Source organism: Alosa alosa, chromosome 13 (assembly GCF_017589495.1).
Source record: "Alosa alosa isolate M-15738 ecotype Scorff River chromosome 13, AALO_Geno_1.1, whole genome shotgun sequence".
Taxonomy (NCBI): Eukaryota; Metazoa; Chordata; class Actinopteri; order Clupeiformes; family Clupeidae; genus Alosa; species Alosa alosa.
The window spans coordinates 29750841-29773949 of record NC_063201.1 but is presented as its reverse complement, the minus strand read 5'-3'; the positions used below and the strand labels follow the sequence as shown (position 1 = coordinate 29773949).

The 23109-nt window shown below is 40.7% G+C and overlaps 3 protein-coding genes across 5 annotated transcripts in view; 2 read left to right on the top strand and 1 right to left on the bottom strand.

Moving 5' to 3' along the window:
- Positions 1 to 2101: 2101 nt before the first annotated feature.
- Positions 2102 to 4643, bottom strand: zgc:92606 (uncharacterized protein LOC100000242 homolog). Its single transcript, XM_048260824.1, has 5 exons — positions 4447 to 4643; positions 3459 to 3548; positions 3261 to 3339; positions 2751 to 2869; positions 2102 to 2604 (listed from the first exon to the last, which is right to left on the bottom strand). The coding sequence occupies exons 2-5, from the start codon at positions 3546 to 3548 to the stop codon at positions 2539 to 2541; spliced, it is 354 nt and encodes a 117-aa protein (XP_048116781.1). The 5' UTR covers positions 4447 to 4643; the 3' UTR covers positions 2102 to 2538.
- A 1493-nt stretch (positions 4644 to 6136) lies between these two features.
- u2af2a (U2 small nuclear RNA auxiliary factor 2a) lies at positions 6137 to 11588 on the top strand. 3 transcript variants are annotated; one of them, XM_048262071.1, is made up of 11 exons: positions 6137 to 6657; positions 7521 to 7671; positions 7998 to 8104; positions 8252 to 8403; positions 8585 to 8701; positions 8850 to 8988; positions 9092 to 9168; positions 9286 to 9408; positions 9887 to 9973; positions 10156 to 10453; positions 10798 to 11588. In XM_048262071.1, exons 1-11 carry the CDS (start codon positions 6609 to 6611, stop codon positions 10920 to 10922), a joined length of 1425 nt encoding a protein of 474 aa, XP_048118028.1. In that variant the 5' UTR covers positions 6137 to 6608; the 3' UTR covers positions 10923 to 11588. The 3 variants fall into 3 exon arrangements, with proteins under 3 accessions (XP_048118028.1, XP_048118026.1, XP_048118029.1); XM_048262069.1 differs by having other exon boundaries at positions 6138 to 6657; positions 9089 to 9168; XM_048262072.1 differs by having other exon boundaries at positions 6140 to 6657; positions 9089 to 9168; positions 10156 to 10407.
- Positions 11589 to 13998: 2410 nt separating this feature from the next.
- Positions 13999 to 23109, top strand: part of cacng6b (calcium channel, voltage-dependent, gamma subunit 6b) — a 31391-nt gene continuing 22280 nt past the window's right edge. The window contains exon 1 of the mRNA XM_048260189.1: positions 13999 to 14016. The gene's annotated coding sequence lies outside the window, so the exon portion shown is untranslated. The remainder of the gene's footprint in view (positions 14017 to 23109) is intronic.

Here is a 23109-nt window from a genome sequence, read left to right as displayed (position 1 = left end):
AGATGCCCTGCAGGGCAGTGAGAGGCACTCGGATGGCATGTTCAGCAGAACGTACTGCCCTCTGCAGGGCACTGCAATCCTGAGCTGTGCAATGTCCATACCAGGTGATGATGCTACCTGTCAGAATGCTCTCCACAGATGAAAAGGGCATTGGATGTTGACAGTCCATATTAGGTCCTCAGTAATGTATGGGGCAATTCCACGGAAAATTTACTTTTTGTCACATCCATAACGCCAGTGAAATGCCTTGGCATTTGTATGATGTGAATGATAACATTCATTTTTTGTGCATTTTTTCTCATGTACATTCTTCAGCCAAAAATTGCAAATGCTCAAATTTAATGTAATCATTCACATCATACCATACCATCACATTTTATTGGCGTTATGGATGTTACAAAAAACATAATTTTCCATGGAATTGCCCTATACACATTTTTTATACACATTTTTTTCAAACCGAGTATGAGTACCGGTACTTACATTTACTTGCCGATACCAAGTAGCCTACCGATATACCGATATTTCTACCACAAAATAACAAGCAATGAATTTTCTTCTCTGCTCTTGTTACAATAAGCCTAAAATACATATAAATTGTAATGAGTATCAAATAAAATATATAATCAGGTTATTTCAAACCAAAAATAAGCAAACAATTATGTCTAAAAACAAGCCTCCACACTGGCACCGTCTCCATATGGTGTGTGTGTGTATGGGGGGGTGTAATGGGTTGTGTGGGGGTGCTATACCTGTGTGTGAGTGTGTGTGTGTGTGTGGGGGGGTGTATGTAATGGTATGCGTGTGGGGGGTATGGGGGTGTGTGTGTGGGGGTGGCTGTGTGTGTGTGAGTGAGTGAGTGAGTACTGTGTGAGTGTCATCATAACTGGCAACCCTTCACTCAACACCACCATCTACAAGCTGATGTACAGTCACTAAATGTACATACACATACAAATTCGTTTATTTCATGGCCCCCCATGGACAGAATTTCACGAAACTTGGCCCCCAGAGGCTTTTAGCGTGACCATACACATGACATTTGGGACTGTACAGAACATCTCAGCCAAAGATATAGAAAGAATTCTGTGACTTTACCATATCGGTAACAGAGTTACACATTTTAAGCTGAGAATATATACATGAAACATTTCAAATGAAATATACTAAATCAAGTGTCCTATGGCCATTTCTTTGGGAAATTATTTTATATTTTTGATATAGAATAAGAAAAAAGTTGGCAATATCTTTCACAATTACTTTCAGATAAATGAGCTTTTCAAGAGCACAAATCTATTCTGCCTGACACTCCACTTTGATCTAAGGCACAGAAACAAACTTTAACCGGTTTTGTAAACTTTAAGTGATTGGTAATCATACCAGATGTAGAGATGTTTAAAGTTTTATTTTTTACCCTAGATGGTCATTTGTGTGTGATCTTCCCCAGTAGCTAATATGATGGGGAAACAGTGTAATTATATGATGTATAATTTTATTTTTTGTATAGTATAGATGTATAGTTTTATTTTTTACCCTAGATGTTCATTTGTGTGTGATCTTCCCCAGTAGCTAATATGATGGGAAAACAGTGTTATTGTTGGGGGCAGCCGTGGCCCACTGGTTAGCACTCTGGACTTGTAACCGGAGGGTTGCCGGTTCGAGCCCTGACCAGTGGGCCGCAGCTGAAGTGCCCTTGAGCAAGGCACCTAACCCCTCACTGCTCCCCGAGCACCGCTGTTGTTGCAGGCAGCTCACTGCGCCGGGATTAGTGTGTGCTTCACCTCACTGTGTTCACTGTGTGCTGAGTGTGTTTCACTAATTCACCGATTGGGTTAAATGCAGAGACCAAATTTCCCTCACAGGATCAAAAAAGTATATATACTTATACTTAATTAAGTGGTATTGGTAGAGGTGAGTTTTTACGAGTACGACTAAATGGGCCCAGTATCGGCCTGATCCCCGATGCGAGTATCGGTATCGGGCCACACCACATGCAAAGCTTGCGACCCTATTCAAACTAGTTTCAGCACAGACACACACAAATTCACATTGTCTTTACACATCACACTGATGCAAAACAATCAATTCATGGTTTCAGCCATCACTGTTTCAAAGATTTTATTTTGCACAAAAAAGTTCTTGATATTACTTTACAAAAAATACTATTTGCATTAAATACAGGTGATTCACCCACAAGAGAGAAAGATGAACTGGCCTCTCTCTCCAAACTTAATACTTCTCCACACTCTCACTTTCCGTCCTTGATCGTTCAAATTTTCATTGCTCCGCCACCCTCAAAATTCAAAATTTCAAATTATATTTCTGACATGGATCATGAATATTATGTATAACTCCAAAATACTGACTCAAACAAATGCCCACCCAGCCCCTCACCCTTTAGCTATCCCTAAGCCCTTTGCTCATCATACATATCTTATATGGGATTATAGTGGTAACACATTAGGAATTTTAGTCTGTCTCCCTCTTCTCTTTCTTTACCATCCATTTGCAACCTTTCTCCATCATTCATAACCAGATTCAGGCACCATATACACTTTCATTGCTGTATGTCATGTACAAGAAAAGGTCCTCATCATGATGCTCCTGCAGCCATAGAGAAGGAGGAATTAGTATTTGCTTTACATGCAACACATCAAGCAAATATGTGAAACATTCCATGTGAATTTAATTTAACCCATTCCATGCGGTTGGTAGTAGAGTAATTGGTTTGATTAGGGCGATGTTCTTACCTCATAGACTGCAGAGAGGGGCATGCTGGATGGGGGTAGGGAGTTCTTGACAAAAAAGAAAAGAGCCTCCTCGGGCCTCATAGACACTCGCTGTCTAATCAGGAAACACAGCTGACCCACTGCAAGACATTTAATAAGACATTCAATAAGAGGAAGTTTTAAGTGTTATGACAAACTAAAAAGATGTTTGCAATGGAATTAAGGGTCACGCGTGTAAAAAGGGAAGTAATTGCAAATGGTCAGACATAAACATCATCCAGTTTCATTTTCTTATAAAAGGAATATTTAATCATTTAATAGTTAAATATTTCTTTTATAAGAAAATGAAATAATTATTGAGAAGTCTAAAGGGCTGGATTTCCCCATCTGCACCATGTGATATGCACAGTAGGTCACAATACATCTTTATACAATAATATCTTTATGAACAACTAGACTGATATGATGGGAAGTCATTTAGAAGTCATTGAGAAGGGCTGAACAGTGGAGTACAAAACATGTCTGACTTACCTGTAAGATCTGAGGGAACTAGGTACTTCTTTTTGTCCAGTTCTGGAGCTCGTGACCTAGCAGCCCTCTCCACAATAATCTGATCAGAATGAAAAGAAAGAAGTTTGCTCTGTAAGATCTGTGGCTTGCACAATAAACAATGGAAATGACAAATCACAGCCTCATCACATTACACTGCATAACTGGAAGTGACCTTACAGGTATTTTATCGGGGTGTTTAGCTCGGACCCGCTCCCCCTCTGCTTTCCTCACTTCCGGAGGGACAGTTCGCTGATACTGACTGGTCATCTAAAGGGGAGAGACGGGGGAATCATCTCACATCTTCCACAAGTCACTGACATCATTTATAAGTGTGCAACTACAATATGGTCATGCGTAGTATGATTTGTCATTTAACCTGACGACCAAGAGCATGTTCCAGAAATCTTCAGACAAGTTCACAATAAACAGACTGAATACAGAGAATCACTAGCACCAAATACATGTTATTTTCCTCAATAACTGGATGTCAGTGAATTACACCGTTTGGCCTTCATTGACATAACTTCAGACAGAATACCATAACATAACTTATGCAATGTGCTATATCAGTTATGTAATGTTAACAAAGGTAAGTCCACCCTTAACAAAAAATAAATAAATAGAGAGAAATGAGAAAGCCAATGCTGAGTAGGCCTACTGTAGTGTTTGGTAGGGCCTACTACCTCAGACACAATGCAATATGATTTCAGCAGTGCAGACTAGAACATCATAGTAAATGACCAAAGTGGAAAACCACTCATCATAAACATCTGTTTGCTATCGTTGCCTCCCCAGTAAAACAGACCCTGACGCGGTTTTGTTAGGCTCGACGTTTATCATTAATTTCCATCAGTAGGCTAACGTTACCTCAGCGCTAAGACCATTACGCTATCTGTAACGTTAAAATCATTCACATGACAACGATAGTAACGTTATACCCTCTCTAGTTTAGTCGACAACTGATAGGCAAGACTGACCTACCCCACTACGTCGTCGGAAACAAGCGATTAACGTTAGCTAACCCAGTGATACACATACCTTAATACCCTACTTGCTAGCTGGGAGGCTAAGTGAACTAGTGCTGTGCTGTGCTGTGCTACCCTACATACATTTATCTATCTAGAGGGCTAGTAGAAGAAGCTATGCCAATAACGATAAACCTCACCTTAAAAACACTGGCAGCTGAATATCAGACCCTGTAAACGGGACACAAACCAGTCCTTTCTGAAGCACAACAAGACCACACTAAAACGTGGAGCTAATTGTAGATACAAGGCAAATTATCCTCAGATTTCCCGTGAAGAAGTCTATTTTAAAATGTCGACTGATCCACTTCTCTCGGTGAAACAACAACAAACTCTAACCCGCCCATTGCCTTGAAATGTGACCAATGGGAGACGTACACAAAGACAGACGTTACATCCATCCATTCAGTGGCGGACGAAGGTTGGGTTTCTAGACTGTTGACAATATTTCCATTGGGTTAAACCACTAACGATCCGCCTCTGGTTGAGATGAATGACAGCACACTATACAAATAGCATACAACCAAACTAGGCCAAAATGCCCTACGTGTCATGCTACAGGGCAGAACTGAATGTGTCTTTGCTTCCTAGTGGAGAACTTGCGAAATCGGTTCAGATTCTCTTCTTTCCGACTGTTTTCCCAGACAAATTGAAACAATAAATTAATTATCGCTAATTCCAGTGATAGATTTCATTAGAAGCTGTTTTAAAGGCCTAGTCTAGGCCACTTCAGACGTAGATTGCCCCGTTAAACAGAATGTAGGCTATTGTTTTCATTTACTATACACAGTCTGAGAGTAGGCCTATATTATAGCGTTAAAAATATGGAAATTGTAGAATAATATGGTTTCAGAGCATAATGCTATTCTTGAAAAACAACGAGAGTAGGCTATTGCACAACAGTCTGTGGATAACCAATACTATTGTTGACTGTCTGAACAACGACACAGTTCAAATATAGATAGATTAGGCTAACATATATATATATATATATATATATATATATATATATATATATATATATATAGTGGTAATTCAATGTGCTTCACAAAAAAGTGAAGGATTGTACAACCCTACAAATCATGTTAACCCTATATGTTATTGAGTTCAAAGACAGCATATAATTGTGATAGACAGAGAGAGAGAGAGAGAGAGAGAGAGAGAGAGAGAGAGAGAGAGATAACATTGACAGAGAGAATGTTATTTTTTTGTAATGCAATATTTATTGAGTTTTGAATGAGAGAATGTTCATTTTTAATTAATTATCGGCAATACATCTCAAAAAAGTTGGGACAGGGGCATATACTTGCCACTGTACATTGTGTGACCTCTTCATTTAACAACATTCTGTAAATGTTTGTGAATTGAGGAAAGACCAGATGCTAGAGTTCTGAGAATGATCGATGATGTCGTCCCATTCTTGCCCATTATAAAATATACCCAGACCCAATGTGATAGGTCTGGACAGCAGATCATCCATTTTAGCACCTGGGCTATGGAGCCATCATGTGTCACTGTTGTAATATGTACAGACTACAGTTTGCCATTGTTCTCCTGAAATATTCAAGTTCTTAGGCTACCTGAGAAAGGCCTGGACTGGATGGCAGTATGTTGCTCAAAACAATACACTCCGCATAATGAGAATTTTTGCACCTTGATATCCTTACATCTCAACATAGGCTCTACTCATCGTCAAACATCACTATCATAATATCCTGACCTGACCAAATGGCATCTTTTAAGGTCAGTGAACCTGACATAGTAGCCTATTCCAGAGCCGCTCTGGCCTATTCTGTAAGACCTTTACTGTGGAAAATGTCCCCCGGAAGTTGTTACTTCAGCTACCGGGCCAAAAGAACGAAAGGACCGTATTATTAGACCGTGCTCTTATTTCCAGGTGGAATTGAAATAAAAGAAATAATATAGTTATACTCAATCTGGTTCATAGTCTTTATACCCAATTTTGTCGATTGTTAGATCACCATTCATTCCAGTTCTTGGAAACTCATTATTTCAACGGTAACACGTTTTCTAGAAAGCTCTTCATGTGGTAGTTGGCTAAGTAGCTAATTAGCCTATCCAATCTTGCAGGGACTTTGATGGGTTCAGTGCATGCAGTGACGCCGATTTCCCGCAAATAGGATAGCTGTTATTATTTGTATAAGGGTATTATAACGTACGCTGTGAATTTAGTTGTCAGCTGAAAGTGTGCGTAGCAGCCCGAACAGTAAATTAACGTTATCGATACCCAGCTCACCACTCCTCCATCTGAGGTTAGCTAGCATCGTGGAGTACCAGGAACATGTCGGATTTTGATGAATTCGAGAGGCAGTTGACAGAAAACAAACAAGGTGAGGCGAATCTCCCTCTCTCTGAAAGGAAGGCTTATTTGTCATACAGCATTAACTACATGGTTAGACTATCAAGACTGTTTGCAGGGAAATACAATATACGTTAGCTAAATTGACTGCTAGCTTATTGTCTTCTCTATTTTAGTACGTTCAGAAGTTGCTTTTCATTCTGTCGAGTTGCCTAATTTTACGTGATTGCGTCACATGTATTATGTTGCAGTGCTTTCAAAATACATTTAGCATTGTTATGGTCTTTGTTAAATGTAAAAGTTGTGTCTGCAACTTGCAGTGCTGCTTCTCCTTGCTGCGAATAAAGCTAATAACGTTAGATGTTGGTCGTCATTACCTTTGTCACACGCGCGCCGTTACAAGGCTCGCGGACACAAATCCTGTTGGCTGTCAAATATGTTTTGTCTTGCAAATAAGCAGTGTAAGAAAAAGAAGGCATTGTGTTATATTTTAACTCCAAGTAATTGAGTACAGTCAAGTCCACTTCATGTGTTGTTATTTTGGAGGTGGTAGACCAACTGCACGTTCAAGTCATTTTTAGATATCTAGAGATTAGATATAGAATGAATATTTAACAACAATCAACACTGTTATCCGTAATTAGGAGACAGTTTCCTGTTAATGGATCCATTCAGTGTATCAGTGTTTACAAATGTTCACCCAATAGGTAGGCTATATGTCAAGATCAGAGATGATGACATCAATATGATGGGAAGTTGAGTCTTGGTTGTCTACACTGGGTAGGTTGCCATCCGTAACGTTAATTGTCATATCATGATGTAGTGCACACTGCTTGATGGTTATGGCTGAAGTCTGCGTGCTTTTAACACTGTCAACAATTTAACGTTCATTAGCAGACCGGGACAAGGAGAATAAACACCATGGGCGCAGCCGTTCGCGAAGTAGAAGCCGGGAGAGAAAACGGAGAAGCAGAGATCGGGACAGAGACCGGAGGACAAGCAGAGACCGACACGGAGACAGCAAAGATCGCAGACAGAGACGCAGGTACCTTTCAAAGATATTGCCTTTTAATTTCAACTGGCTTTAAGAGTTAGGACCCTTGACTCAAGAATATTTTTGATTGGTAATTTAGATGTGATATATTGGAAGTTTTTCTGCTTCCTGTCAAAACGCCTCCAGCCAGATATCTCTACTGATTGATGGAAATGTTGTATATGTACATCACAATCGCTGAAAAACTGCCTGTTAATGAAAAACTTCCCAATGTTGTCCATCTCCATAATAAATGAGGCAAACATGGTTTATATCTTGGTACAATGTGCATTTCATATTTAATCATTGTATACTGACTGTCTCAAACTCAATTGCAGCCGTTCGCCACACCGTGAACCAAAAAAGAAGAAAATCAAGAAGTACTGGGATGTGCCACCTCCTGGCTTTGAACACATCACTCCCATGCAATACAAAGCCATGCAGGGTCAGTTCATCTCCACTGTGTCATAAACTTGATAAAACAGGCATTTGCCAGGAAGTGATTTATTTTCTGCTGAGGCTTCCATTTCAATAAACGCTCATTTAGATGAGGCCCTGACATTCAGACTGTGCTCTGTTTTCTGACACTCAGCTGCTGGTCAGATTCCGGCCACTGCCCTACTTCCCACCATGACCCCTGATGGCCTGGCAGTCACCCCCACCCCTGTGCCCGTGGTGGGCAGCCAGATGACCCGACAAGCTCGTAGACTGTATGTTGGCAACATCCCGTTTGGCATCACTGAGGTGAGTTTTGGATGTGGAGCGGAAGGTTCTATCCGAGTCATAGTATGAAGTCAGATTTCATTCGGGATGAGTAAAATATTTCTTATTTTTAAAGTCTGTATTTGTAGCTCTTACTGTTCTGCAGTGATTTGAAGATTCTGGGTTCTTCATGAATATTGTATGTCTGTCTGTCTGTCTGCAGGAGTCCATGATGGACTTCTTCAATGCTCAGATGAGATTGGGTGGACTGACTCAGGCACCAGGCAACCCCGTCCTTGCAGTGCAGATCAACCAGGATAAGAACTTTGCCTTTCTGGAGGTCAGTCTTACAACTTGCCATCTCTCTATATCTGACTCTTGCTGAAGAGCGGAAGCGGTCAACTGGAATGTGTGTGTTTTTGTGGCTGTGATTCTCAGAATGCACTCTGGACTAATATTGTCCTTCCCATGCCTGTTTGTACATGTAGTTCCGTTCAGTTGACGAGACGACTCAGGCCATGGCCTTTGACGGGATCATCTTCCAGGGCCAGAGCCTGAAGATCCGCCGGCCGCACGACTACCAGCCGCTGCCAGGCATGAGTGAAAACCCCAGCGTCTATGTACCAGGTAGCTTACTTTCCATTGTCCAGCCTACACTGTTTTTGTAATTGTGACACGAGGGGGATCGGGTGTTTGTGCCATAATTAAAACTTATATTTTCCTCAAGGAGTGGTGTCCACGGTCGTGCCAGACTCGGCTCACAAACTCTTTATTGGCGGCCTTCCTAATTATCTCAACGATGATCAGGTCAGTGTTGTGTCCATAGTTTGAATTTTCAAGGTTTTTGTCCCATATTAACACTAAGACTATGCAGACAGTGCCCTGTTCAGATCTTTATGAATGTATTGCCAATCCATTTCACAGGTGAAAGAGTTGTTGACCTCGTTTGGACCTTTGAAAGCCTTTAACCTGGTGAAGGACAGTGCCACTGGCCTCTCGAAAGGCTACGCCTTTTGTGAATATGTTGATGTGAACGTCAGTGATCAGGTGATTACAGATTGCCCTCCATCTCAGACTTGAACATATGCTGATATAGATGTATGGGCTTTAATTTGCACCACACACACGTCTTATCTGCGTATAGTTTAGATTGCTTTAGATTTTGTATGTCATCTTAATTGGCAAAAAATTCAAACAGTGTCATCAAGATGTTAAAAACCATGATTCAGATGATTTAAATGGGGTAATTATTTTTGTTGATAAAAAGGAATATAAATACTAATTGCTAATTTTGGAGCTGTGAATGATTTGGTCATTGGGTCAGACTGGGTTTTCTCAGATCTCAAGCTCTGCAGTTCATTTCAGTTCAAATGGATGTTGGTGGGGTAGGACACTGAAGGACACTCTTTTATGGAACTTGTGACAGTTTGTCAGGCCACTAATGAACCTAAGCTGTAGGCAAAGCCAATCGGCTGATTGACACTTGCATTAACCTGTCCCGGTCTGATGCTGCTCTCTTTCTTAGGCCATCGCGGGGCTGAATGGCATGCAGCTGGGTGATAAGAAGCTCCTGGTGCAGAGAGCCAGCGTGGGCTCCAAGAATGCCACTCTGGTGAGTGTCAGAGGGAGTCAGCGAGCGAGCATTTGGCCTTTCAAAAGATGCCTGTCTGTTAAGACATGAAAGATGCCAGTATGTGTTTAGACTGTGTTGAATGAATCTAATTTTGTGTCTCTCTGTGTGTTTCTCTTCACTTTGACTCCACCCCCGTCCCCCACCCCATTGGTCCTCTGCAGACCAGTATAAACCAGACGCCGGTGACGCTGCAGGTCCCTGGCCTGATGAACAGCTCCATGAACCAGATGGGTGGCATCCCCACGGAGATTCTGTGCCTGATGAACATGGTGGTGCCCGAGGAGCTCCTGGACGACGACGAGTACGAGGAGATCGTGGAGGACGTGCGGGAGGAGTGCGGCAAGTACGGCCAGGTGAAAAGCATCGAGATCCCCAGGCCTGTGGACGGAGTGGAAGTGCCGGGCACTGGCAAGGTAAACTCAACTGGGATGCTCTGGCTTCAAATAAAGACCCAGTCAGGTACAGGCAATGTTGGTCTCCCAACACATCCACTGCATAGCACCGCAGCCGCAGACACACAGGCACACATAAGCCCATAGCGATCAGCAGCAATCAGCAAAGCACATATGTGCACGCATGCTGATCATGTATATTGAAACCGTGCTGGATGCAAAGGCACGTTACAGCTGAGCAAGGGTATGATGATGTATTAAATTGTACAGTAATGGTTGTTGCTTGTTGTCATATTGTTGTTATATTAGCCATGTTAACCGTAATGCTTTGCAAATTCACATATCCCAACATTGTACACATGCACCTGAATGGTTTTGTTGATTATATTATGTGGTTGTTTTTTCCTCCAGATTTTTGTAGAGTTCATGTCTGTCTACGACTCCCAGAAGGCCATGCAAGGGCTTACAGGAAGGAAGTTTGCCAACAGGGTGGTGGTGACCAAATACTGCGACCCCGACGCCTATCATCGTCGTGACTTTTGGTAGGGGTGCGGGGAGGAGAGCGCGTTGATGGAGAGGGAGGTGAGAGCGGAGTGACCAGTACTCGGTTGGCTTTGTCTATATGGAGGAATTTCTGAAGAAGAGGGCAAAGGAAGTGGGAGGGCAAAACCGGTTTTATCAGGAAAAACAAGCTATGGGGAGAGCTATCAGATAGAATAGATGGAGTAGTGTGCTATGTGATCATTTCATCAGTGAGCAAGAATGTGTAAAATGAATTACTGTGTTCTTCTGTTCTGCCTCTTGTTTGAGATCTAGATGTTGTTAAACTATTGAATTGAGGTCAAATGGGTACTGGGGGACCTTTTATATGAATTAAATTTAAAGATTTCATCACAATTCTTCTTTTTAGAGTCTTTTTTCTGTCTGTCTGTTTATATTTTTTTATCCCTCCATCTTTACCCTTGTCTTTCAGGACGAAAGTCTTTTTAGTGTCCAGAATTGGCCTTCTTCATCTAACCAAATTTGTAAACGTCAAAACAAAAGTTAAACTGAAATCATCCTATTTTATACATACTGTATATCTCAATGTTGACTGCTGTTTTTTTAAACGGTCTCAAATTGTATATATCACAAATAACATACTGCATTGATGTTTGAGGACCAGTAGAACAATTTGACTTAATAAACTTGATGCATTTGAAGATTTCTTTTCAGACATTTTCGTTCCATCACAGTTATCCATTCCTTTTTATTTTACCCTCAAACCATTTTCCCTTTCCAGAATGCTCCTATGTTGCATCAGAACATGTTCATTGTGGAAATCAATCAGGCCAAATGAATGATCATGGTTGCTGAAACTGATAAATATGTTCAAATGTGTTGCCTTGCAGTTGTCCCCCATGTTAATACTTTTGAATAACCTACTTCTGTATAGTTAAAATAGAATGTTTATTTTCCACTATCATTTTCAACTAAATCTGTGAGTTCATCTGTTTCCTACCACAGTGCTCCAGTGTCTCCAAGACATTACATTTGGGTGAGTCCTGAGCACCAGCCACACAAGGGAACGTGGCTGCTTGTAGTAAAGATTCAAGAGGAGACATTTGCCAAGTGCATGTTTTGGTATTTGCTTTTTATCTTGAGGCACAATAGTTAAGAATATTCATAAATCGTGTGTGGTCAGTGACCCTCATAAAGTTATTCTTAATGAATTCTAATTTCATAGCAGGTAAAGGATTGTTATGCATCTCTTCATTGACATTGATTCAAAGAAACGTGTATAGCATATTTGATGGTGGATACTCTCTGAAAGCTGAACATTTATGTTCCCCATCCATTAGATCAGCTACCAACTCATGACCAGATCAAACATGATTGGTTGGCTCCTCATTATGAGCCACTATACCCGTAATGAATGACCCCACTGTTGGACACCCTTTAACTCATTTAAAAACATTTCTGTCCCATTGTTGATCCTTTATTACAGGACCATGATGTCAGGGCTAAAGCAGTGAGTCATAATAGTCCATGACAGAAGATGCCCAGTAGATGGCGCCCTTATTATCCTGCAGGTGCAATAATCATGAACTGTTTTCACATATGAACTCCACGCAATGTAAGGAGAATCAGGCCCTGACATTTTCGTTTTCACAACTGTAGTAACGGTCACAACCATAGTCTAGTGCTCTTGTGGCCCTTCAGTTTCCTTACTTATTTAATCTAAAACTTGCCATTTCATCTTCCTGTTTTCCTCTTTCAATTTCTTTGCTTCTCATTCCTTGGTTTCGTTTTCTTTGATCTTCAGTCCAGTGGAAGCAGCCATAAACTTGTCATACTGTAACAACTAGGACTCTTGTCATTCCTGGAGCCCCATGCACTCCTCTGGGGATCTGGCTTTTCAAACAAAGTCAGGCGACACACTTGTGCCGGCTCAGCCTGTAGTTGATGCAAGTGATGGCCCACGTGAACGATCCAGTCAATGAATATCTATTCAACCAGCACTGAGTACAACTCCCTTAAGTGTCCTGAGGAAGTCGAGTCGGTCACGGGTTGACAACCCCATGCTCAGGACATGCACCAAGCGTTGCAGCCTCAGGGCTTGTGCACCAGTGACCATAAAGATCCAGACAGAAACCCATTTGCTTCAACTGAAACTGCAGATGACGCTGCATCTTCACACTAGAATGCTCTATCTCCACCAAGCCATGGACCATCTGAAGGACTTCAAGGCTGTGAATGCTACACAAAGACAAATCATATGTTCAAGCCTTCTTGAAGAGTAATGGTGCCACAATGTATTGCATGTTGACCTGCCAGAATTCACAAGTGGTAACGTGACACTACAGAAGTTGTTACTAAATCTACTGTTGATTTTTAAAAATGTGCTGACTGTTGGTCAATTACTCATGCTCTTAATCTATGTTTGGCAGTTCAGCTGAATGTAAAGTCTGTCAATTGAATAGCCCTTGTCCACATAGGCTCAGTGGTGCATTAGACGCCACACATCTGGTCTTGGGATCTTGTATGGCAATGTGGGGTCACCTGTGGTGTTCCCTCCTTGCTGTACCACTATGTCCTAGAGTCGAAAGCCTGCAGCTTTGCAGTGCAATGCTTGTGTGCTGGCACTAGGCCACCGCTGGATTGTGATGTACTGCTCCATAGCAGTAGTCCATGCTGGAGGCTGGCAAAGGGCACTCTCCTGTTCCTCCTCTTCAGAGCTAAAGAGGGCCCCTGGTGAGATGTGAGGGTGGGACTGTCAGTATTGACTCTGCGCTCTGCTGTAACCAGCGCTACATGGGGAGACCTAGAGGTGACCAGAGCAGCATGTTGACATAATGGAACCTGCCTGCAAGATCTTGTCTGCCTCATGATTGGCTGTCAGACCTCTTGCCTATGTTCACTCCAGGCCTTGGCACCAGAGTCTTACACTCAGTGTGGGGCCAAATCCTGTAGTGGTTTCTGCAATTAAATCACCAGCAATCATGTAACGGACAGCCTGCAGTCACCTCCATAGGTGAACAAACTCACAGATGATCACAGGACCGAAGAGGAAGCCTGGCTTTACAGCTTCATCTGTGGCTGTCACCGCACACCGGAGCAGCCACTTTAACACAACATCATCTCACTGAAGTAAGTGCTTTTATAGGAGTCTCCTTATGGATGAGGTCAAGTAGGTTTTATGACAGTGATTCTACCAAGGCCTCTACACTTTCATCAATAAGCAGTCTTAGGCTTGATAGTCTTGTTAGCATACTCACACTGGCGCTTTAATGCAGGGGCTTACCTAAGCTTCAGCCCAGGGGCCTCGACCAATGAGGGGCCTCCTAATAATAATAATGATAATCAATAACAATAAACGGCCGTGTCCGTATTCGCGGCGTCAGTCATTAGCCTACTCTGGAGCTAGCCTAAATAATTGAGCACATCGCTCATGACATCCATGCAGAGGTCCCCTTTGTATTTTCTAAAGTGTATCAAAATGTAACAAAACTTAATAAATCCCAACGGGTGTGTAGAGGAGATGCTGAAAAACTGACTGACAAACTTACAAACTCGTGGGTAGGATTGAAGCAACGAGAAACGAATGACGTGGATTCCTGTAACTGTCCATGAAAACAGAAGGCAGCAGGTAAATATCGTAGCAATTAGCCTGGCAATAAAACGGCTTTAAAAACATGTATTTCACTTGTCTCACTGGAGTGAAAGCAGAACACGGGCTGTTGCGCAAAGAAATGATTAGTGATCTGCATCTCCGTTTACCAAAGCTAAGTTTGTACTAACCCATTATGTTTTCTCCATTGTTAACGTGAGATATGTCTCCATAGGTTAGTGTAGTGATAATGCATAAGGTAGCCAATTAGTAGGGGGGCCTATGTGTCTAATTCATGGGGGCTTGTGGGATTCGCATGTTAATTTTTGGAGACAAAAATTGTCAGCGGAGACCCAAATCAAAGGTCAAATTCAGAAAAGGTCAGATTTGGTGTTTTGTCCATAAACCTCACATTGCCGCTGTTATAGCATAGGGTTTGGTGCCAAAAAGCAAAGATATTCTACAAGGTAGTGTGCAAAAGTGGACCACATAAACAATACAACATTATAAAACATTTTTAGGCTGATGATTGATCTCTTTAACAAGAAATTGTGCCTAAAATTCTCGAAATTGTCCGCTTAAAAAAATAATACTTCAATATCAATACTATCAATTCATGCCTATTAGTGTGCTTGAGTGTAGGCCTAGCCTGCTCTGCCAGTTCTTGTCTACACCCATTCAGAGTACAAAGTGCAGAGATCTCTGTTAAATCAAGTTTAATAGACTTTTACATAGCTACCAGCTGAAGTCTGTAAGGCCTTCCGTAGCCTATGTAAGTGTGAAGAAAGGGTAAGATAGACAAACAGACAGGTGTGTGTAAGAGAGAGAAAGAGAAACACTACCAGTGACAGTTGGCTGTTGATAGCTGGCAATTATAGAATTTAGAATATCAAATAACCTGAAGCACATATAGTGCTCTGTTCTTCATGGTTGGTGATATTAGTGACCTTCTAGCCTTCTACATTTGAGCAAGCACATTTTCATAGTTCATGGTGGCACAGTCTAGTTAGGTTATATTCTGAGGTGTGTCTTTCTGTTAGTCAGGTGATGGCACACATATTCTAAAAGAAACAGATTTTGGGCTATGTATCCCGTGGCAGATATGTGTGGACTGGTGAATGACCCATCACTAGAGACATATGCCAAATTTCTTGTTTTTGTCCATGCGAGAGTATGGAGATGGTGATCACAGATCAGCCAAAGATTACATTGTTACAGTGCAGTTATTTTACAACAGAACAAAGCAGTTTGGCACAGGAACTGCTACAAATCCACCTGTAACAGTAAGCATCTGCAGCATGCTAAGATTCACGTCTTCATGAGGTGTCCTATTTCAATGCAGGCAACCAACCAAAAGACATAAGTAATATTTTGAAGTCAATGACTACTTTTAACAGGTAGCCAGTGTAAGGATGCTAGGATGGGGGAAATATGTTCATATTTCTGGTGTGTGTGAGCAGCTCCATTTTGTATAAGCTGTAAGGTCTTTAGACAGGTATTATTACAGCCAGCGTAATAGCATTGCAATAGTCTATCCTTGAGGTGACAAAAGCATGGATTAATTTCTCGGCATCTGGTAAGGATAAGGACTTCCTTATCTTTGAAATGTTCCTTAAATGGTAAAATTAAGTTTTGGTGATCTGTTTTATCTGATTATTTAGTGCTAGGTCCTGGTCAATTATAACTCCTAGGTTTTTAACAATTGTGGATGAAGTCAGTGGAAGATCACTATATGTAGCCTGTGATGTGTATAGGATATCCCTCATCTTTTTAGAACCTAAAACCGTGACTTCTGTTTTATCTGAGTTCAAAAGCAGGAAATTATTCGTCATCCATGTCTATATATCTCTTATACATGTGTCAAGTTTGGCTAACAGGATTAATTCATCAGGTTTTATGGAGAAGTATAGTTATGTATCATCTGCCAAACAATAGGGGCCCCAGTACTGAGCCTTGAGGCACTCCATATTTTACCATAATCTGGGTAGATGGTTTATTATGGACCTGTACAAATTGTTGACGGTTAGGAAGGTATGATCTAAACCAGTGGTCTCCAACACGGTGCCCGCGGGACGGCTATGAGGCGCCCCCAGCGCACTTTCTAAAAATAGCCAACAGGTCGCCTGCAGATCACGCTCTAAAAACACGCTCCATTGTGAAGTTTTCAATAGATATTTAAGTCTAGACCAGAACCATTTTAAGAATTTATGTAGTCATACATCTGTAACATTAAATTGATATTGGTGATACCTTACAAATTGTAGCTGCGTTAAATTTTAGCCTTTGGCTCCAAATCCGTTTCCCATTCAATCTTTAAACAACAACGGAAACGGAGCGCATACACGCTGCTCGCACGCATAGACAGTAAAGGGGGAAAAAACTTGGTTGTCTGGTGTAGCCAATGGAAGCATATCTTTGCAAAAGTTCTGTGGCCATTCCATGTTCGTCAAATACGGTTCTTGCATGATTGTTCAAGGACTGAAAAACAATTGCTTTAGCTCACAGGCCTTTTCTCCTCCGTAGGCAACTGCCGTATAATAGCGCTGAAAATGTTATAGCATGCATGACTGAGCAGGACTGTGCATTACCCTTTTTTGTCAGATCATGGATCATTTCAGGTGTGCAATAACTTTAAAAGGAGTTTTCATATGTTAGGGTGGTGTGGGCGATTACTATTGAAATGTTAAAACCGAATTGTCCACTGAAATCAGAACTTAAACAACCCCTGAATTCATAATGGTGGGTGGATATAAATTGGGTACAAATTGTAACCCAAATTATTAATTGCACAAAAAGATTTGTAAAAAAAAAAAAATAGATTAGATTCCCCATGCAAACTTTGAAATGAACAAACTGAACAAAAATGTTGGTACTGTTGCATAGGTTATTGATATTAAATTTGAAAATAAAGTTGCTTAATATATAAAGACGTATAGGCCTGCACAATATTGATAATTTAAAAGTAAAAATCACATAGGCCTATTATTTAGGAGGACTACCCTCGCAAAAAAGGGGTGAGGGTATGTTTGTTTTAAATTTTCTCCATGTTCAATGACTCTTAAGACAGTCCAACCACTCTCCAAAAATTAACATTCCAAACCCACAGAAACCACATAGGCCCCTGACTAAATGACACGACAACACACATGCACTTTTGAAAAGCTTCTACAGCATGTGTTGTAAAAGTTCAACGCTTGCAGTAGGCTAGCCTTTTTGATAAGCGATGTCATAGGCTGACGTCATTAAGGAGGGCTTTCTGTTCCTGTTTATGTAAAGGTTTTACATAGGTCAGAGAATGTCTACATAGGCTCAATAATGGCTACACTGCATGTTAGGCTATAGAGCTGCACAGTCCCGCCCACAGCCGATGCCGGATGTAAAAATTCAATGCAATTTCTCCATTGACAATTGCGGTATAAGCCATAAAAACTTAACTGCACGTGGTAGACTTAAAACCAGCTACGGCTGTACTAAGCAATTGTATATGCTCCTATAGACACAAAGAGTTCATGGGGCACTAACCTTGTTTTGAGATAAATGCCTTTTATTCGCGATCTCTTGGATAAGTACTTCATTACCCACAATCCTGAACAATCCCACAATCCCACAGTGATGCCTCTGATTGGTGGAAAGGCCGTTATGGTCATAGTTTGAAACTTTCTCAGCGAAAAATATTGACAAAGATGGCGGAGTCTTTTACTGCCTATGGCGAAAATCTTAATGTGATTAAAAACTTTCTTGACGAATATTGGTACTTGTATCAACAAGGATTGGGGTTTATACATCACACGAACTTAGTCAGGGCCAATACACTATCAAATAGACCACTGTAAATGTTAGTTTAAACACTCAAACTTTCCAGGTAGCCGACAGGCTAACCTTTAGCATTTCCGACATTGTATGTCATTACATAATGCAGCTAACATTCAGAGGTGGAAAAAGTATGAAAATATTGTACTCAAGTAAAAGTACCAATACTTTGATTAAATATTACTCAAGTACAAGTTAAAATACTGATCTGAAACTGTACTAAAGTAAAAGTAAAAAGTAGTTCATTTAAAATGTACTTTAAGTAAAAGTTACTTAGTTCCTTTTTTTTTTTTTTTGGGGGTTACAGAAACCAGACTTTCTAATGAGGAGACTCAGCACTCAAAAAAGTTAGTTAGTTTGTAACGCCAATATGGCAGTTGTCTACACATATCACAACCCTTCCACGGCAAAACGTTGACATGTGAATACATTGAGCCAATCATGTGGTGTGTTGTAAAATACATTGAGCCAATCATGTGGTGTGCTGTGAAGACATCGTGCCAATCATCTGTTGTGATCTTGCCGCTGGAGCAAGATTGGTGTTGTGAAGCCTTACGCACTGCGCATTTCTGCTGAAATAGATGCACGATAAGTGCCCAAAAAGCGTTGCAATATGGCCTGCCGAGTGGAGGGACTTGCCTAAAAGGACTTTGGTCCTAGCTGGAATTGCTGCAGCCAGCAGCTAAGACAGCAATGCTCATGCTCCCAGTGTGTAGCGCTGTAGCTGCAGCAACTCGAGCTATAGGTAAAACCGATTGTTTCAGTTTTGTTCATACCGACAGTACTCAGTGACGTTGAGAAATGGAGATCTATGTGAAAAAATGTGAAAGAGTTCTCCTTTAAGTTTGAGCAGTAGTTGATTTTCAAAGTTAGTTGCACTCATCCTTGATCGCTTTGCAGTGAACAGTAATCCAGCACAACTGAAATGCCCCTCACAGGCAGCTGAGGCAGGCAGGCCAATGTTGAGTTGCAGACAGTTTTTTTAGATTTGGAAACGAGCAGAAGGTTCAGCACATTAAAGGGCGTAAGTATAGGGCCCCAATGGAGGAGAGGGCCCTTGAAAAGTGGAAAACGGGGGGCACAACATTTTCACCAGGCATTAGTAATAACTCAGGTAATCCACACATAAAAAATCCAAACAACTCCATGAGTAGATGTGTAATGAAGTGGAATAACACAGGGAAAAAGTATTGAACACGCTATAAGAAAAAGCACTAAGGCAAGGAAAGGGAAGGAACGAGCTGGAATCTGTAAGTAGTTAGAGAGTAGTTATTCTTTCTATCTGTGCAAATTAATATAAGCTTGGTTAGTAGCTTACATATTGATGGGCTATAAAAAGGTTTTTCATTACCAAGGTGTCACACAAGAAACATTTCATGATGGATAAAAGCAAAAAGCTCTCCCAAGACCTTTGCAACCTTATTGTTGCAAAACATATCAATGAAACTGGTTACAGATGCATTTCAAAACTTCAGAATCTTCCAGTAAGCAGCATGGGAGCCATTATCTGCAAGTGGAAGGAACATCACTGCATCATCAACCGGCCATGCACAGGATCTCCTCTCAATATTTCTGACCAGGAAGTCAGAAGGATAGTCAATTCAAGGGCCAAGGACCACTCTGAGAAAGCTCCAGAAAGACTTGAAGGCAGCCAATTCAATTAAATTAAATTAAACAGTTCTGGAAGTAACTAAAGATCAGGATTCACAAGAGGGACCCTGGAATCTGTTTTAGAACAATGGGCCAAAATCACACCTGATACTGCGACTAATAAGTTTTGTCATACAGGAAATGTCTTGAAGCTGTCATTACAAACAAAGGTTTTTCCACAAAGTATTGAAGAAATTTCAGTAGGCACGTTCAATACTTTTTCCTGTGTCATTCCACTTTATTACACATAACTGTTATGTTTGGATTTTTTTTGTGTGTTAATATAATGTGTGGTGAAAAAGTTGAATAGACTCACTAACCCTAACCCTAGGAAGTTCAAGCTAATTACTGGAAAAAAAAAATTAAGTGTTCAATACTTATTTCCACCATATATTTTTTTTACCTGAATATTTTAACTTCCAAATTAAATGTAAAAATGACAGGACTGCCTGGATTTTGTATACAAAACATAGTGAAAACTGTCTAAGGTCACTCACACTCTCCCTTGCTAAAAGAGCTAAATGGTTTAGTCCGCCTGCACGATAGTCTATCTTTTGTTTATTTAGTTGAGCATCGCTAGTAGTGGACCGCTAATTGTTGTGCTGCTGGTGCAATGTCTTTCTCCAAGAAAGCCAAGTCAGGTTACCAAAACAAAGGCCCGAAACAGGAAAAATAGACATCAAAATAAGGGGAAACAACTAATAAACTTCTTTCCAAAGAAAGGTGAGCACAAGCGTCAAAACCACTAAATCCCATGGTGTTTGCTTGAATAGGCTATCTCAGAATCATTAGTGCTAAAACGAACTGAGACAACCCATTGAAATAGCGGAAAATACTGTACACTTTCATAGGTTAGGCTACACATGTAATCTGAGGCATCTCGTGATCCAGCTCCATCTCCATCACTTTCAGAAAGACTGCATGGCGCCAGCTTGATTCATGTTCTGTTGTAGGCTACATGCTGATCATTATCACTAGGCTAGTGGTTTAGGGCGTAGTTTTTTTTCTCTCCCTTTCTGTTTTCTTAGTCTTAACTTTTTTTTTTACTCAAGTAATGGATGGGATTTTTGATGTAGCGAAGTACAATACTTCACTCAAAATGTAATCAAGTAAAATTTAAAATACCAATTTTATAAACTACTTAAAAAATACAAAATACACAGAAAAACTACTCAATACAGTAACGTGAGTAAATGTATTTCGTTACTTTCCACCTCTGCTAACATTAGCCTACATGCTGCAACACAGGTATGAAATATATTATGTTTTAGTGAGTGTCCAAAGGGGTGAAAGCCACTTTAAATCGGGTCACATCATTGACTGTTGTGTCCGAGAGTCAGTTTGTGGGTTTTGTAAGGGCCAGCATGAGGGACAAGACCTACAAAGTTGTGGTGAGTTAAGCAGGGAGGTTGGTAACGTTAATGCTGCTAGCAGTGCTAGTTAACATTAGCTAGGCTACTGTAGCCTTCATACTGTATGATTCATATCAATCATTAACCTAGGAATACTTCGTGCATTTAATGAACATTTTGTGTAATAATTCACGGCAAATTAATAAACTGAATATGGTGGTCCAAGAGCAGACCATGCATCAGCCCGACTGAGCAGTGATGACGGCATAGGATGAGTCAGGTAACGTTACGAAGCACTGCCGTTAACGTTAACCGCGTTCACACTCACACAATATAAAATACACGATGATAAATATAAAATTCAATATCAAAACACTATTATTTACACGATTACTCATGAAATAACTGCTATTAACTGCACATTCACTATATAAAAATCACTGTTTGGAGGAAAGGGTTCGCGTGCTGTCCCCGGTTGGAAATGGCAAAATAAATCGCACCGATTTTGCCTATATTATTCAGTAAAGCGAGTGTGGTTTATGGGATGAGTAGTTCCTTCCATTTCGGAAATGAAAATATGTACAAAGTCTTGTACCTTTGACTTTTTTTGGATTTTCTCCTCGTTTTTTCACTCGAAATGATATGTTGTATGCTTATGAGTTATGCGGTAGCTGGATAGCCTAAGACATGCTGTAAAACTCTTTAGATACGGATTTTTCCAAACGTCAATGGGACAAATGAATAGGAATATAGGCTCTATAGAGCTGCACAGTCCCGCACACAGCCAAAATGCGGTTAGGTGCTGGATGTAAGATTCCCATTCATTTGTCCCATTGACAATTTTTCATGTAAAGACATTTGCAGTTTGTTTCGTAACTTTTGAATTACAACATTGTGAAAGATCGTAATTCCAACGACTACAAACCCATCAGTCGCGCTAGTGACGTTAGCTCATTCAAATATCGAACAACAGAACTTTCTTGACGTGAAAAATTATCTTACCAAATAATTATCTTAAATTCACACACATCAAATTTGTGGCACAATTCAAACTGGACCAAAAAATAATTGTTATCTCTCCATTAACTCCTGTTCATAATTTTTTGAAAGATAGGTCCCATGGACCGGAGGTAGAAGGGGCGGGACTTCACCACTCTATTAACCAAAAGCGCACGTTATGTAAATAGGCGGGTGTCAGTACACGATCCGTACCGCCTGCCAGATCCGTTCTGCGCATGCGCAGAAGTTCAACGTCTTTTACGATGGTTTACGACACTACATGATCGGTTCTACGCTTGCGCGATTGTCAGTATTACCTATTCAGAGAATGAGAATGTATAATAAGTCAAGTTAACATTGTTTGTAGCAGTAATAAAGTTATAATAGTTAAATGTACATGTTTTAAGGAACCAACGGAAATGTATGGAGGCTACCCAGATAGCAAAGGAGGTCGAATCAACGTTGATTTGTCAGGGTTGCGTTTCCTAGCTGCTAAGTTAGCAACTTAGCTGGTTGCAATGCAATTTCCCCATTGCCAACCAACTAACAGGTTAGCAACTATTTGGGAAACGCATCCCAGATTGGTCGGTTTCTGTCAGACGACCGAAATTCCACGATGAATCAACGGCATGAAAACGTGAAGAACGTAAAAAAAAAAAAATATTTGTAGTTGTAACTTCTACAGACCAAAACCCTGGATGAGATGTACGAAACAGCTTTCTAGTTTACACTTAAGCTAGGTTACACAATTGACAGCTCTCATTAGCCTACATGCCGCCTCCTCCGCGCTAACTGTTAAGTCTTTGTTTTCACATGTAACAT

Bases quoted from the DNA above. Each gene is read 5' to 3' on its own strand.
- zgc:92606 (XM_048260824.1), bottom strand. From the start codon at position 3,548: ATGACCAGTCAGTATCAGCGAACTGTCCCTCCGGAAGTGAGGAAAGCA. The intron at 3,340-3,458 runs GTAAGGTCACTT...CATTCTGATCAG, and splicing joins AACACCCCGATAAAATACCT to ATTATTGTGGAGAGGGCTGC. The intron at 2,870-3,260 runs GTAAGTCAGACA...AATGTCTTGCAG, and splicing joins AGTTCCCTCAGATCTTACAG to TGGGTCAGCTGTGTTTCCTG.
- u2af2a (XM_048262069.1), top strand. From the start codon at position 6,609: ATGTCGGATTTTGATGAATTCGAGAGGCAGTTGACAGAAAACAAACAA. The intron at 8,404-8,584 runs GTGAGTTTTGGA...GTCTGTCTGCAG, and splicing joins TCCCGTTTGGCATCACTGAG to GAGTCCATGATGGACTTCTT. The intron at 8,702-8,849 runs GTCAGTCTTACA...TTGTACATGTAG, and splicing joins AGAACTTTGCCTTTCTGGAG to TTCCGTTCAGTTGACGAGAC.